Source organism: Clarias gariepinus, chromosome 9, assembly GCF_024256425.1.
Source record: "Clarias gariepinus isolate MV-2021 ecotype Netherlands chromosome 9, CGAR_prim_01v2, whole genome shotgun sequence".
Taxonomy (NCBI): domain Eukaryota; kingdom Metazoa; phylum Chordata; class Actinopteri; order Siluriformes; family Clariidae; genus Clarias; species Clarias gariepinus.
Window position 1 is genome coordinate 6,929,457 of NC_071108.1, and position 17,320 is coordinate 6,946,776.

The 17,320-nt window shown below is 38.3% G+C and overlaps 1 protein-coding gene across 1 annotated transcript; it reads right to left on the bottom strand.

Annotated features, from left to right (window-relative positions):
* Positions 1-546: 546 nt before the first annotated feature.
* On the bottom strand, positions 547-17,150 carry nr1h5 (nuclear receptor subfamily 1, group H, member 5). Its single transcript, XM_053504843.1, is given in 12 exon segments — positions 547-1,652; positions 2,744-2,857; positions 5,037-5,129; positions 5,223-5,339; positions 5,430-5,529; positions 5,996-6,091; positions 6,403-6,554; positions 8,467-8,607; positions 9,365-9,712; positions 13,996-14,116; positions 14,118-14,134; positions 17,075-17,150. Coding segments are annotated over 12 exon segments (1,569 nt in total). The 5' UTR covers positions 17,136-17,150; the 3' UTR covers positions 547-1,443.
* Between the last annotated feature and the right edge of the window lie 170 nt (positions 17,151-17,320).

The window sequence follows — 17,320 nt, forward strand, 5'->3', positions numbered from 1 at the left end:
TATAGTTTTTTTATGTTTTATGGCCAATTAGACATATAAGTTGTTTTATGGCCAATAAGTGTATAAGTTTGGAGTATTTAAATAAAACCACTGTTGTTAGAAATTTGGGGGAAGAAATTTTTAAGTTTGCACATGCTTTAATTTAGGCAAAACTTACTACAGGTCATATGCTTCTAGAAGCTTATACAAATTTTAGTACCAATACTCGGTAAGAAAAATTTATTTGCATTTTAAACTATTATAGTTTGAAGCGAGACAGTATATCGCTGAAAAATAGTCATTTTTGGGGCAAATATAAAATCATTCCTTCAAAACAGCAGATGTTTTTAGAGAGATTTAAAGAGATTTAAAACTTGAAATTTTTAAGGAAGCAAGATTGGTAACTTCCATGTTGCATAAACTTCAAAAGTAGCTTCTTTGGCACTCATATTTTTTATATTATACTGTATTTATAACAAAAAAAAAAATCAAATCCGCACCAATACTGTGTTTTGGGTGAACCCTTTTTTTTTTTTTTGACAAATGCACCTTTGATGTCTCTGAAACCTCAAACATCAAGGCAGTAAAGTCAAAGTATGAAAGGACACACAGGTTAAACAAAGTTTTTCAGAATTTCTATTAAAAAAAATGAATTACTGAAAAAAATGCTAACAGCTAACAGCAGTAAAATAGGAGTTAGTAATTTTATTTTATTTTTTCTTACATTTTGGAAGTTCTCACTTTCCAGTATGTCATGCTTATGCAGCAGTATGATGGGTCGCATTTCTGTCTATCCCTGACGTCTCCGTACAGTGGAGTGTCTCAGTGATCTTTGATCCCTTGCTATTGCAATACAGATAATACCCAAAAATTGCTGCATTTTTGCTTTTGGTCCGATCAGACAAAAACCAAGCATGCTTTACTGATTCTGATTTATGTTTGTATTTTCATTATGATTTCATCGTGGTTCACTTCACAGGCAACAGAGGGCACTAAAATGAAAAAAAAAACTGCTCTTTAAACAAACATTGACCATGTAATATGTCAGCATAAAAATGGAACAAAAAACGACAAATTGGGATAAACATGGACAAATTTTCATTTGGTGAAGACATGCAATTGGAAAACTCAAACAAAGAAAATTACAACAGAGTGTAATGGCAACAGACCAGACAACAGCTTTAGAAACCTTTGTAAATTTTAAGCCAGGCCTTTAAAATATAGTAAAAAATAAAGTCAAAAGTTTGCACAAGAGTATAACACACTGAAACACTCCTGTGTTATCAAAACGAAGCTGCGGTTTCTTTGAAACATCCACTTTTCTTTTTTTTCCTAAGAAGAAGAATGCTGATCCAGCCCCACGTTCCCATCCCATGCCAAATCCCATGTTTTCTGAGCTCGCTCAGAATGTTCCTAAACACCGGAACTGACCGTGTAGTCCTCTGTCTTCCTGAACAGTGTGTCTCAGTGCTGCATGTCCCAGATCTGCTGCGGTCGGAGTGTGAGGTGGTTGTGGTGTAGCGTCCTCAGTTCTGTTAGCCGACCGAGCAGCCTGGCGAATCGGCACGGTCCGTGAGTTGTCCCCTGGCCGTTCCTGCACACCTTGGAGAGCAGCTCGAGAACAAATTCCTGCAGGTTCTCCACACAGTTCACTGCACGCAGATATGGTCTGTCTATCTCACATACAGAGAGAAGAGGATTAAATATTATTATAAGATACAGTACAGGGCTGTACTTTAAATTAGAACAATTTATAGTTATAATTCTAAGTAGGGGATTGGTCGTTCAGGAGGTTAGGGCTCTAGGTTGTTGATTTTGGGATCTGAGGATCCAGGTTTCCCTAGAATGGTTAGAAAAATGAGATGGGGGCTTTCGAGTGGCACAGTGGTAAAGTGCTCGCCCTATTATCTGAAGATCGCTGGTTCGATCCCTGGGTGATGCTGTAACCTCTCACAGCCGGAGGTCTAGAAAGAGCTGATCGGCCAAGCTCTTTCAGAGGGGAGGGATGAGGAAACACGTGATAGTCTTCGTAATGCATCCCATCACAACTGAGCCACTTTTTTTTCTCTCTCACCATTACCCATAATGTGGGATTATGGGTAATCGTCTTCCACACTGCATGTGTGTCACTCCTATAGTCAACATTTATGTTTGTGCGCGCATGCATCTCCCACATGCATAAACACACATTAACGAAAACCTTGCTTTGTCGGGATTCTTTTTAAGGGTACAGTGCAGGTTAATTTCTTTTATTTTTACTTAATTTTTTTTTATTAATTATTTTTGTAATAATATTTTTGGGTTGTGAAACGAATCATCTGCGTTTCCATTATTTCTTATGGGGGAAAATTCACTTTGATTTACAAGTGCTTTCATATACAAGCATGCTTCTGGAATGAATTATGCTCACAATCCAAGGTTTAACTGTGCTACTTTATAAACCATTACAAACTGCTTAATTTTGATTGCGTCGTAGTGCAATCTGAAAACTACTGTCTGAAATAGAGTACAGTCATAGTGAAACTGGTTGTTTTTTTGGAAAAAAAAAGGGGCGTTGTGGTCTGCAGTAGTGTGTATATAAAGTAGTCACTTTTTGTATGAAAGCAAAATAAATGAAAAGAAAAACACTGGTATTTTTTTTTTTCTGTTTCTACAGGGAAAATAATCCCTGTGTGTGCCGAAACTGGAGACAGAAGCAACACATAAAGGTGTAAAAGGAATTTAAAAGATATTAGTTTGTTAACATTATGTAAAACCTGCAGACCTGAGCACAGCACTGAAGTAGCAACGAGAAGAGCGTATTCAGCGTCCGTCACTGAGATAGCTGCCATACTGTGGAAGAAATTCAGCACAGGCCCCATGAGTTCCTCACTCATCCCTGTTCACAGAAGAGACCAAAAGAAAGGACGTCACAATTTCTGCATTCTATAAGAAATTTGACCAAGGTAATCCAATGGCATATATATATATATATATATATATATATATATATATATATATATATACACACACACTTACACTTTACCATGTATGTATGTATGTAACATTAATTGAATACCATAATATATATTTAAACTCTTAATATCTGTAGCATGTACTGTACAACATACCATATTAGATACTTTGGTAGCCATTGTGGTTGGCTACCAAAGTATACCAAAGGTTGCCAATAAGTACCTTGGTATTCACCAAAGTACAGCAGTATGTACCATAGCACTGGTACAGACTGGAGTGCTATAAGTACCTACCCTGGTACTCCAAAAAGTCCTATAGTAGTTACCATGGTATAATATAGTATGTACTACAGTTTACCATAGTAAACTCCAGAATTTTATTTTTTTATCCATTGGCTATTGTTTTGTTTAAGAGTTGTGTTTAAAACATAAATAATAATAAAAAAAAAGATTTCATTACATTTTTAAGCTAACTCACCGGTGTAAGCTAAATGCACCTGTGGTGCCATATAAGTAGATATATTGACTAATGTTATCTCTAAAACAGTATAACTTTATTAACTGGAGAGATTTTAATTATTTAATTATTTATTTATTTTTTAAAACAAGCTAGTTAATGTTTGGCTAAGTGTTGTGTGAGTAAATTCCAGATGTAGCAAGATAGCATACATTAGTCTGAGTTATGTTACAATTAGCCAAACTTGATAGCCACAGTTAATTACACTGAGGTATTAGCCACTAGCAAGCTACATTTCCCCCACATTTTCTTACTTTGGGTATCAGGAAAGTACAGCTAGCTACCTAGATATCTTAAGGTGTATTAATTATATATTTAAACTCTCAGTCCAAAATATTTGTCCAAACCTGTTAGAAGCATAGCATTGAGATGTCTTGGTACGCTAGGCATTAAGATTGCCCCTTCACCGGGGATAAGGGTTGTTTAAAACACTTGAATTCAATCATTAAGAGGTTTGTCCAAACATTTTTGTCCATATAGTGTACAGTATATGACAGTTAGACATATAAGAGATTCATGTGTAAAAGAAATGATTTTCCTTTTATTTATTAACATCAACAAAACAGCACTGTTGCCCGATAAGCAGTTACAACCCCAGCGGGAGCTGTTTGATTTCAATATATTTCAAGGTTTGCTTTCAAGCTGGTCAATGTTAGGTTAAGTGTCAAGTACTTTACTGTGAAAACAAGCCTGCAAGGTTGCTAGCAAACTAGCCAACATTAGGGCAGGTATCATATTATTTGAAGGTATCCAATCCAATCATCCATCCATTCATCCATCTTTCTACCTACAGTATGATAAGACCTTCTATTATCTAACTAAAATATTATCCAAGGAGAAACAACATTAACATTAAAATAGGTTTAAAAAGAATCTATTTGATGGGTGTTGAGCTATGCTTTTTTTCCTTAAAAGTGTAGCTAGCTTGAAACTCACTTAAACTTGCTATTAAATCATGCTGCATAGCACAATATAATACGAGGTGGTATCAAAAAGTTTCAAGACTTGCCAACAGATGGCAACACAAGTCTGCAGGCACAGTTACAGGAAGCGCCAAACCTCATGGGTCAAACCAGAAGTTATTATCCTGTGTACATTGGTGCAATTCTGATCATGTGCCCTTTAACGTCTGCTATTTCATCATGGACAGCAAGTTCGAACAAAGAGTAATTGTGATTTGTGTAAAGCTGCTTTGCGACAATGTCAATTGTTAAAAGCGCTATACAAATAAAATTGAATTGAACATGAAATTATGCATAAAACTGAGTAAATCTGCCTCAGATACGTTTGACATTATTCTGCAAGTTCACAGCGATGCTGCATCAAATCGATTGAGGTGTTTTGAGTGGCACACGCATCTTCAAGAGCAGAAGAACACCACTGGAAGACGAGAGATCAGGACAACAAGCTCAACCCATTTGGCAAATTGTGCATGAAGATTATCACACCCAACATACTTGCCAGATAATAATAAAGTATTAATAATTACTGTAAGTAATAATTAATAAAGTATTTCTTAGTAAACAGAGTTAATCTCAAAACCTTTTGATACCATCTGTATACATCTTGTAGCAGCAAACCGTTACCTGAGTTTATTAGCATCTCATGACCGCTGGCCTTGGACTGTGAGGTTTTCACCCAGCTGTGACTGGAGTCACTTGCACTGCCAGGATACAGAGCTGATGAGAAAGAGACTCAGCCTTAGTTACTAGACATACATGTTTTGCTTGTCAGGGTTCATGAGTAGAGTACACTGATCGAAGCAGCCTTACACGAGACAAACAGGGCCGGATTCTCAGCGAACTGTTGAGCCAAGAGCAGAAACATGACCTCCACAGACGAGCTGGAGAGGAGAAGGGTCTGGTCAGCATTGTCCAAGAGCTCAAACCCTAAACAAGCAAACATACATAGGTTAGGTAATCCGTCCTGATCTGACATCATCGATTTCTACTGATTCTGTGGAAAAAGATGTGTCGAACCAGGTATGGTCTTTGAGAACTGAAGAAGTCTTTCTATTTCTAGAGGGGTCAAGTCAGTCAAATGGTCAGCACCATCTTGTAAACCAGACCACTGGGACACCTGAAATGAGAAAGGAACGTAATGAGTTGCTGGACGGGTTTATTCCGAACGTAATCCTGTTTCGGCTTTTTGACTAAAATTCATCAACTCATGAATCAAAGCCCACAGTAAAATACTAACTGGAACCACAATTGGTAAACGTCCAAGATCCAAAGTAACTAGACCAACAAATATAAAGATAGCAACTACTTAACCTGATATATTTGTAATTATCTGCAATATAGGTCCTTACAACAGTTGCCTCTTATTAGCATGTGTAATTTTGTCGGTGTCTTTACATGTGCTAGTTTCCTTTGGTTCTTTAATAACTTTTAAGTTAGACTGTTTTGCAATATTCCCCATAACAACTTTATACAGTACAGGGCTCTGATATCAATTTACAAATCTGGCACTAATCACGCTAGGACTGGGCAAAATCAGCTTTTTTTAAAGGATAAAACCACTAAAGCTATGCTGACATACTCACCCGGAAGCTAGCGCCATCTTGAGCTTTGTATCGACGATAAGCTTCCACAATTCTGTTCAGGACACATTTTTGCTCTCTGGACAATCCTGATGGAACCTTAAATACACACAATTCCAAACAAGTGCATGAAACTTCAGAATTAACAATCCTGGCAAGTTAAAATAATTACCAATAAAATCCCTAAAAAACAAAACAACAAAAAAAAACAGAACATTCATGCCTACCTGATTATTACTTGCAACCAGACTATTATTAATTTTTGAATATATATATATATCATCATGGAAAAAAACAGATGTGATGAAAGCATAAAGGAAACAAAGGAAGGCAGATCCTTCTGTCCGAACAATTAATAATTTAACTGATTGTCATTTAGCAAAGTAGATCCTGGATAACTTGGCTCGTACCCGTGCTGGTGCAGGTATTCTGCTGGTAGAGGATACATTTCTGCTTTCATTGCTTTCCTCCTCGTCACCAGTGAGAACTGAAAGGGAGTCTGATCGGTGCTTGGCCCCCTTTCGTAACCTCTTTGACTGGCATTGCACCTCGGTGAGCAGACCTGTTGGACAAGATGAAGAACTGAAGTCAACTTTTTGATTCTGTTTCATGTTCTAGAAAAAATATACATAATTTATAAGGTACTGACATCCAGGATTATACTGTATTAACTTAATGTATGGTATGGGGCTGGTGAATATATTACGCTTCACTACTCTGATCCTTTGTGAAAATGACTACATGGGGCAAACATACAACAGACTTCATGGAAAAAACCAGCTGTAGATATCAACCAGCTTAAAGCGCCATACTTCTTTGTTTCCATTCATGATTCTTCATACCTAGTCTATACTAGGGATGGGAGAGAAAAAATAGTTCAATTTTGTATTACGATTTTTTGTGTGGCAATTTCATGCATTACCAAAACTTTTTTTTTTTTTTTTTTTTTTTGCAATTATTTTAAAAATCATATGCATTTAGGATGATTGATCTATAATCCTACAGATGGCTCACTCTAAACTATTTATATATTGGCATGCAGCACATCATTCTAAGTGGTTGGATTTAATTATCTGCAAATACTTCAATTGTAACAATTTTTTCTTTATTTAATATACAATCAGGATATTTATAAAACAGTAATGCTAACAAAATCACAATACAAATTGAATTGGCACCTAATTATCGTTATAATATCATATCGTGAAGTCCCTGGTAATGGCCATAAATAGTAAATATATATTATGCATGAATGCATGAACAAGCTATTTACTAGCAATCATACAGGTGCAAGTATAAGATGAATGACATAGTGAGGTTTTTGAGACAGAAATGATGGACTAGAATAGTATTATAGGGTTTTAGTAGTTCAGTTCAACAATAAACACAGCGTGTGATAAAATCGTTTCAGGACCACACACTCAACATGGATCATTTCAACCGATGGATGATGGAGAGGAGAGCTGGCAAATACTACATAGCAACAGTCAGACTACAGTCACTAATTTCATATCCAGAGGGAGCACCTGTGCGATTGATTTAATGCATTAAATGGCCAGTTAGTATAGATAGAACATAGGTGTTGATACTAAAATAGGTGTAATATGGATGCGAAGAGAAAGCGGATTCTAGATCAATGTTAAGCAGTTTTAACATTTGCATGGCTGATATGTAACAGATTGTGAATTTGGTATGCTGAGACACGTCTACAGGAAACTTCCATTCTCCTGGGAGCCAAGGCTGGAATGTGATTCACAGAGGGGGGAAAAAATCTATTTGGCTCGATGTCTTCGTCACTTCCTGCATGATGTCACTTTGATTTTATTTTGTTCATTAATCCCAGAGGAAGCCAGGCTCACTGCAACACTGTCTGTAAAATACCATTCTCAACACTACATTATTAAGCTTACATTATGTTACATTATGTACATAATCTTTTTACATGATGATGCAGATTCTGTCCATCAACATCTAGTCTTGAAGGACCAAAACCTCTATCTATTGTATATCTCTATCTCTAAACTGGCACAGGAAGTTCATTGGTTTATTCATTGGATGCCAATCCAATGATGCTGTCATTGGACAGGATGCCAATCCATAGAAGGTTTTACACACACACACACACACACACACACACACACACAGTTTTGGGAACGTCAGTTAGCCCAGTCTTCATGTCTTTGGACCATTGGATGAAACCGGAGTACTCGGAGGCAACCCACCAACCACGGGGAGAACATGCAAACTCCACACACACAGAACCGATGTGGGAATCGAACCCCCATCCTGAAGGTGCAAGGCCACAGTGCTAGCTACTATGTTAATATGCTGCCTGGCACAGGAGGTTCCACATTTTAAATGTATCATTGGAAAATAATCAGGGTACATTATAACCAAAACTGATTATTTTCCTTCAACAGCACACCCGGTTGTGTTTTATTCCTTAATATGATGTAACAATTCAGTTCGCTCACACTCGGCTAACATCCCGACGGCTCGACACTTGCGCAGTCGGCAGTCTTGGCACTTGCGCCGCATGTACATGTCCATCTCGCAGCTGCCGCCACTCTTGCAACGATACACAGCCTTCTTGGTGACGCTGCGCCTAAAGAAGCCTGCAAAAATCCCAGGAGTGAGAGTGTTACCTGTGTTTAGTCACGATTGTAATTACAGCATAGTTAAACAAAAAAGAATTCAGATAATAAAAAAAAAAAAATACAGATGATTGTGGAACGCCGCACATGTAAATTTGGTGCCTCTAAGCTCTGAGTAATTCTTATGAACTTTCAGTGAATGGATCAATCGATGGATAACATGTGGACAACTTGAGAAAGTGAAACAACTTCCTGTGGGAACTGTACGCACAACCATTCACAAGCACCGCATGCATATTAAAGGAACAGGGGAGTTGGGAGTTTATTAAAGGAACACTGGGAGTGATTTCCAATCCTGACCTCGCTCCAAGCGATTTCCATATTTGGGCCCTTAAAGGAGTTCCTGGGAGGCCAGGGTTTCAGACATGAACCAGGTGACTCTGAATCAGTCCCATTAGGAATATGCTTGATTAGCACATTTGATTAGTAAAGCTATAAAATTATAAAACCAGCAAATATTGCTGATCTTTTTTCTGGTTCTTTGCTCTTGGTTCCATTTCTTTGTAGTTTTCTTTATTTATGTGCCACGTTGTTGCTCAGCATTGGATATTAAAGTGGTCAATATAAGTAGATGCAGCATTATTAGTGTGGTAAGACCCATATGAATTATGCCTACTTTTTTCCATAGTAAGGTCGTCATTCGCATAGAATTGACCATATAATATTTCCCAGCCAAGTAATTAAAGCAATTCAATGAAATTAATGAGTACATTATTACCTTTGCAGCCTTCACAGGTCAAAGCGTTGTAGTGGTATCCTGAAGCTTTGTCCCCACACACCACGCACAGTTCATCCTGACCCTTGACCCTAGCTCCAGGCCCCAGTCGGGGTCTCTTCATGCCCTGTGTCATGCCCATGCTGGTTCTCGCCTGCCCGTGCAGCTCCACATCTGCTGGGCATGGAGGCTCGGGACACTGCGGGCAATACACTGGGTTACACGGTTGAGAGCTGGGGGGTCCGTATGCAGAGACCTGCCCGTTTGCTTGATTGTAGTGCTGCTGGCTGTAGGGAAAAGCCTGTAGATCGAGATCCTGGTACGAATACCCCAACGGGTCCATCAGTACATCTGTGAAAAGTGAAAAAAACAGAACGGGATGAGAAAAAGGAGAGGTCAGTGTGATTCAGGGATGAGTTAACTCATTGACAGCGAGCCAAGAATGCGATGTCCACATGGACAGACGCTGATTTCAGAAGTATTTGACATCTTTAATGAGACCACCGGGACAATAAAAGACTCTGAGCGAAGACCTTGTGAGCCACTGAACGAGTCTGGAAACAGGATGCAGCTGAAGAGTCTTGTGATGTTTAATATATTGGTTCGCTTTGCTGGTGACCTTTAGTAATCACGCTGAATCGATACAGACCGAAATCCCAGGCTTTATGAGAACGGGCTCGGGATCTGTGAACCATTTCGCAAGCGGTTCCACGGAGAGAACACGTGTTACAGCTGGCGCTGCTTCAGAAACACATCTGTTCAGCGAGACAGAATTGCTCCGTTTCACACCTACGTTTTGCAGAAGGAAACCTGCAGACAGGAAATGTGAGTAAATGTGGTCGAAATGAATCTGTTTATCAGCATGACGTAAACCCGTATGCCGGTCCATGTTTGGCTGCTAATCTAATGAAATATTTCAGAACCCTGTCAAACTGAGCTTCATCGACAACATCTGTAGTGTATGTGTGATTATAGCAGAGAAGAATTTCGACAATTCCTGTATATAAAGTATTCTAAAGAGAGTTGCCAGATTCTGTCAATAAATATTCCCTATATACGTATAAATGCACCTTTTTACTCCATAATATTCAGTTTATTACATTTTCTCCCAGGTGTGTTACTCTCTCTCTCTCTATGTGTGATCAAACCCAGACAATCATGTTAGTGGGACATCCATTGAACTAATGTCTACACCGCTTATCCTGTGTCGGTTCACGGGGGAGGTAGAGTCGTCGTGCACACACAAAATCATGCACTATGAGCAATTTGGACCACATGTCTTTGGACTGCTACCTTTATTTCTCTATATTACACTAATGCACTTATCCCAGTGTTTCACTAGTGCTCAGATACCATCAAGATAGAAAGTTTTCTCAGTACGCCGGAGAACACTGTCTCGGTACATCTGAAACGCTGGCCTCCCAGGAACTCCTTTAATGTTTACTCAAAAATGTCTTGGAAATCCGAGGTCAGGACCGTAATAGGATGTTGCGATAACTCCTGTAATGTACAAGTGGAGTCGGTAAATGATTGTGCGCACAGTTCCTACAGACAGATGCGTCTCTTCCGTGACAAATTATCTGTGGACTTTCAAGGATCAGGCAGTCGACTGGTTGAATGTTAACGGGAATGACTGCAGAGAGCTCCGAGAAACATTTTAACAATTTCAAATGTTTTCACCAGCGAAATGTTTTATTGTGGATAAGAGTCTCGTCACCATAAATGACAATCAGTATTTTACCCTAATTCACAAGTCCTGGTTTGACTTGAACGCCTTTGACTTGTAATACTGTATAATATATAGGGATACAGAATCCATTGTAGCTTTCGACAAGTTTTTTCACATCAAGCCGTTATATTTCAGAACAACATTTCTCTGTCCAGTTTGTGTTTATTAATAGTGATCATTTTGGAGCGCAAAAAAAAAAAAAGTTACAGTAGCCCTTTAATAATTCCCCACTTCCGCACGCTTGCTGGACTTTCTGTCCTCCATTTGTGACAGAGCACCTCATTCGTATCACTCAGCCTCCCACTTGTCTTTTCTCCCAGATGGTTTCTGTCTTGTTCAGCCTGGGATTTGTTGTGTGACATAGCTGAGCTTGCATCTGTTTGTAAACTATTAGAGGTCTCTATAAACAGGCATGTTGGTTGCTCATGTACTGTAACGTAGAGGAACTGCTGTCTCCACCATTATCATATGCAGTTGTATTTATACGGTATTATTAAAGTATAAAGATGGTGCAGTAAGAAGCAGGGATTTGTCACAGGTCTGTGGTCTCAAGTTCGATCCTGAGCTCAGGTTGTGGAGTGTGTGGAGTTACACATATCGTCTATGTTTATGTAGCCAAGTCTGTTTTTCATCTGGATTATCTGGTTTCTATCTAATTGGCCAAAAACATGTTGGGATGTGAACCGGTAACTGTGTAGGAATGTGTGTGTGTGTAAATGGTGTGATGGACTGGCTATTAATTCAGGATGTCCATCACATATCGACCATGATAAAGCACTTACTGAAGACGAACGGATAAATCAATGACTGAAGGAACGAATCTATAACTACTAATTATAATATAGTTATGATTTAAGTTACTATATATGTTGATTACTTATTTTGAAATATACAGTACTGTGCAAAAGTCTTACATGCATGCTTTGAAAAAATACTACAAAAAGCGGTAAACTTGGTAAAATTGGTGTCACAACCCAAAATTATTATTGGCATCAAACTCCCAGTCTGAAAGGAAATCATCCTTACACAATGTCCCAATCACACACAGAGTGCCATAGAGCCGTAGAACTGTTTACAGGGTTTTTTTGGTTGACTCTGTAGGTTATGTACTGTAAACCCTTGGATTGAGAGTAACTTAAAAAAAAAAAAAGTTTTAAAGAAATTTAGTGCTTTTAAAATTTTAACCCATTCTCATTTGGGTGATAACGGATAGCAGGGATTGATCTGCAGTCATACTGTGTGTTATGAGGCTGGACGTTCAGTATAGCAGGAGATGTGTTTAAGTTAATATGGAGTCGAAATGAGCGAGGTCTTGAATTACGAGCAGTATATTGTGGGTCTCAGTGCGCGTGCGTCACTCGTATAGTCGACATCCGTGTGCACATATACCGTTTACTAGGGCTGTAGCTATCGAATAATCGGATAAAATGTACTTTTGCTTAATTAAATATTTATAAAATATATAAGAGAAACAAAGATTAATTGGTTTTCTTTTTAGAAAAATTTACTTACATTTTTTAAAAGCATCCAGCATTTTATCAAAAATCAACATTCATTGTTTACAATACAAGGAATAGCTTGAAGTTGACTGAGATGAATTAAGTGCATTCCAGTACATTCCTATCTTAAAGCCTTTTCTCAGATGCAAAAACCCAAAAAAAATTTTTTAATAATTTTAAGTACTTTCAGAACTAAAACTTCTCTACCCTGCCAGAGTGTCTTTTTTGGGTCACTTTAGTCGGTCCCAAGCCCGGATAAAGGAGAAGGGTTGGAATTGTGGCATTAAAAAAACTAAACAAAACAAAAATTCTTTAAATAAAAAAAAATAACTAATTAACACTAGCTTCTATGTTCATTTGGTATTCTATCTTTTTTTTTCTTTATTATATAATTAACAAAAATTAACAGAAAGCAAAACAGGCCTCTAACACTAGATTGTTCTATCTCATTTTATTTTATTTTATTAAATAATAATAATAATAATAACAATAATAACAATAATAATAATAATAAAAACCTTGCTACATTTATTGTGTTAAGCTAACTGAGACTTCTTATAGCACTTATTTAAAACTTGTTATAGCATATCATAGCTCTTTTGTTTTTTATTATTTTGAGTGCTTTAATTATAAATAAAATAATAAATAAAAGTAATAAAGTTATATATATGTATACTTGAGGAGTTGGCAACACTGCTGCATCTTTGTCTGTGTTTACTGGCGGCTTGCATCCGGAAGCGTGTTGTGTCACACCAAACAAATAATTGTGCAAAAACATAACGCAAGCTTTAAAAAATTATTAAAAGAACCTTTACGCAGAAGATTTTGTCAGATCATTTTTTTGTAATCCAATTACTCGAGAAATCGTTTCAGCCCTATTTACTATAACAATGTGACCATGTGTGTGAGCGTGTTAATCCTAGTTTATTTTATGTTTGTGTGTGTGTGTGTGTGTGTGTGTGTGTGTGTGTGAATGAGAATCTCTGTCGGCAAATGTGTTTGTGTTTTGATATACAAGCACACTTCTGGAAAGAAGTATGCTCACAATCCAAGGTTTAACTGGGAAATAAAACTTTCTGGCCTACAGGTCATTGTAAAATATTGTAAAATGACTTTTTGTTGCGGGAAATTAGATTTATTTTTTTTGTACTGACTTATTAAAATAATATTTAAGTACTAAAATGCACATGTACTGTATAACAAAGAACACACAGGGTGCCAATACTTTTTGTACAGTACTGTACATAGAGATTTTTTAAATTTTACTCAATAGGTTTTTTCAGGCAAGGAAACTAAACAAAATATAAAGGACCAATTAAATTAAAACCAAAGTAAAAAAAAAACACAAGAAAATCAGTGTTCTAGAGTTAACACTTAAACGTGAGCGTGAACAGTAAGAACCTTACCGTAGTACTGCGGTTCTGCAATGCCGTAAACATCCGCTCCAGAGAGGTAGCCTCCGGTCATCATTCCCATCTCGGGATCCATCCACTCTCTCATCTCCACTGCTGAGTTCACAGACTTCACTCGCAGAGATGTCCACGTCTAGCGCAGATCAAGACACAGTTAAGAACTCCTTACATTATTCCTTACACACACACACACACACAGATCTCAGTTTTTAAATCTGTTTCTTTCTGACGTACATCATAACATGCCTGGAGTCGGAGGATCTATATTTAGTGGACGCTTTGATTCGAATTCGGATCAGAGAGGTCTAAAGAGGTCAGAGTGCACGGAGACATGGGATAAGGAGTGTGAGAATAGGACGGGACGAGTCCCGCGTGTCTGAACAGCTGCTCTGGCGGCGGTTTCAGAGAACGGCTCATGAAAAGGAGGCGAGTCCCTGATGGCCTCTGCAGGTTTGGCGTGGACAAGGATGTCCAGCTGGGGACCTTTTAGGAGCCACCTGACTGCTTAGGGCTTGGAGGATGTTTCCAGACAGAGCTACAAGAAATAAAGCTGTCCTGAGAGCCAAGTCTGGATTTCACAAATTCCGTGAGATTGTGTTCATTCTTTGCTTTCAGTGATCAGGATGGTCCATGCATAATTGCTGAACTACGAGACCTTTGTGTTTCTCGTTTCCCAGTGCCTTATCTACTGTATGTGTGTGTGTGCGCGCGCACTTGTTGATCCTGTGTCTGAGCCGGTCGATCTGTCCGTCCCGTGGGAGGAGAAAGTGATAGACGGCTCATCTCTGATGCTCCGCTGACTGTTTGCTCTGTTTCACTGTTTGCTACAGCTCTGTTTGTCTTGCAGTTAATATTTGATCCCTTAGGATTTGGGATTTGAAGAGCTCCAAACTAACCCCCTAATCCCACACACATATAAAGACAAGACATACACCATCCTGCAGAGCCTTTAATAAAGTCATCTTTATACACACTCCACTATTGTGACAGAGTGCCATTTCCATGCTACTCGCGTGATTCATTATCCGTGTCGATGTGGGGGAGCGTTTACGACAGCGCCATTATTAGCATTTCTGCATCGCGGTGGAGGGAGGATTTCTGTTATTTCTGTCGCCGTCCATCAAACTGACTCGCGGGTCATTTCCTTACAAATCCGAAGAGAAGGAAAACAGGACCTTTGCCTGGTTGCCGCACACAGCTTCACTTGGCGCAGGGTGAGAAAGAGCGGGACTGTTGAACTCCCTCGGAGAGGCGAGCGGGTTAAAGAGTTTGAGCCTTCATTAATTTTGCATGAATACCATAAATAGCAACACGTACTGTATAGCTCGCTTATTCCTTGGCTGGAGGGGGTAGGGGTGGTCTTGTGTTGCAAAACCCTTCGGGAGTAGGAGTTGTGTTAGAAGACAGAGTGAAAAGAGATTAATGATTCTGAACTTTCCGAAACATTTCGGCTGCAACGTATCAGGTCTTAGAACCACACAACAGTTCATCCATCCATCCATCCATCCATATAAAAAAAAAACAGAAAAACGCTCAGCAACATTGTCCGGCCCTTATGATGCAGTGTTTATGTATCGAACAGGAAGCGGACTCTTAGATTAGAGTGGCCTTGCAGGCTGTGTTGGTTGGAAGGGAAGAGACTAAAGTCCATGGTCAGCTGAAGAGATTTCAGCCGAGGAGATAATCGCTCGCCGTGTTGCTTTTGAAAGACAGAACGCTCCATTAGCACTTTTCATCCCGATGCACGGCTTTGACAGCGCAGGAGAAAAATGAGGCGTCATAACAGATAACCGACACTAATTGGATCGTTCGAACGTAAACACTTCTCACATATCGCTCCTCCAACTCAGACTTGAACCCTCAGCTGACCCAGTGACCCATTTCTTTTCTAAAGCTTAGATATTATACTTATGCTGATAGAATCACATTTAGCTTTATATTAATTAAAATCAGTAAAGAGGATGTGTGACTGGAAATAAAATAAATAAAATAAAATAAAATAAAATAAAATAAAAGGAAATCATCTATGGAGTTTCGGAATGAGCAAATATTCTGGCATGCATGTGTGTGTACAGTATGTGTGTGAGTGTTTTAAAGCATATAATGACACAAGTAAGTAAATAGACAGACAGACAGACAGACAGATGGATAGTTGCACCTGTGGGGCAAATAGATGACAAAGCTGGATTTAAATATCAAATAAAGAAACAAATAGCCAGACAGATGGACAGACAGATACACAGACAGACAGACAGATAAACAAACAAACAAAAAACCCTATAAAGCACATAGGTGGAAATGAACATAAAAGAAAAACAAACAAACAAACGTATAAATAAATAAATAAACCTATAAAGTGCACAGGTGGAAATAAACAAAAACAAATAAACAAATATATATATAAATAATTAAACCTATAAAGTGCATAGGTGGAAACAAACAAACAAACAAACAAATAAATAAATAAAGACACTATAAAGTACATAGGTAGATTTAAGTAAGCAGGTGAATATATGCATACACACACACACACACACACACCTATGGGGCATGAAGGTGTCAGGCCAATCTTAACACACAGGTTAGTCTGTGTATATAATCTCATCATTAACTGACTAAAACTTATAAATTTCATTAGACACGATGAAGACAAAAGCAACCAAATAAATAAATTTCCCCAAAAAAGTGCATATTTGAGACGTGTATCGTAACGCACGTTTCTGAAACACACGCCATCCAGTCCATTTTTAGATCGATGCACAAAAAATCTTCATGCATTAATATAATCGACTATAAACAAACAGCATATAGACGCATGACATGGTGCAGCTCCTCGAACACACTAAACATCTGTGAGCTCTTTCAGGTCCAGCACTAAGACCACACACAACATCCTGTCCTCATGTCTTAGCACTTATTAGATAACCAAAACTTTATAAACATCCATAGAAAGAATGAAACAAACTGTAAACATTATATAATGGGAATATATATATATATAGATATTAATTTATCAGTGAGCGGCGTAAAGAACGTCTCGGTGGAAATAAAAGCAGGATTTGGGAGGACTCACCAGCTCTGATGTTCTTGGCGTTGACTCGTCCAATATCCTCTTGATGTGAGTCCTCGTACATTTGTAATGCTGACACACACACACACACACACACACACACACACACAGGGCCAGCCTCTGACATCCAACACTCACCAAATACACACACACACACACACACACACACAGAACAAACAGTGCTTTCTCTCCAATTCGAACTCTTCACTCAAACATACCAGTACATGCAGCACACATCACACACACACA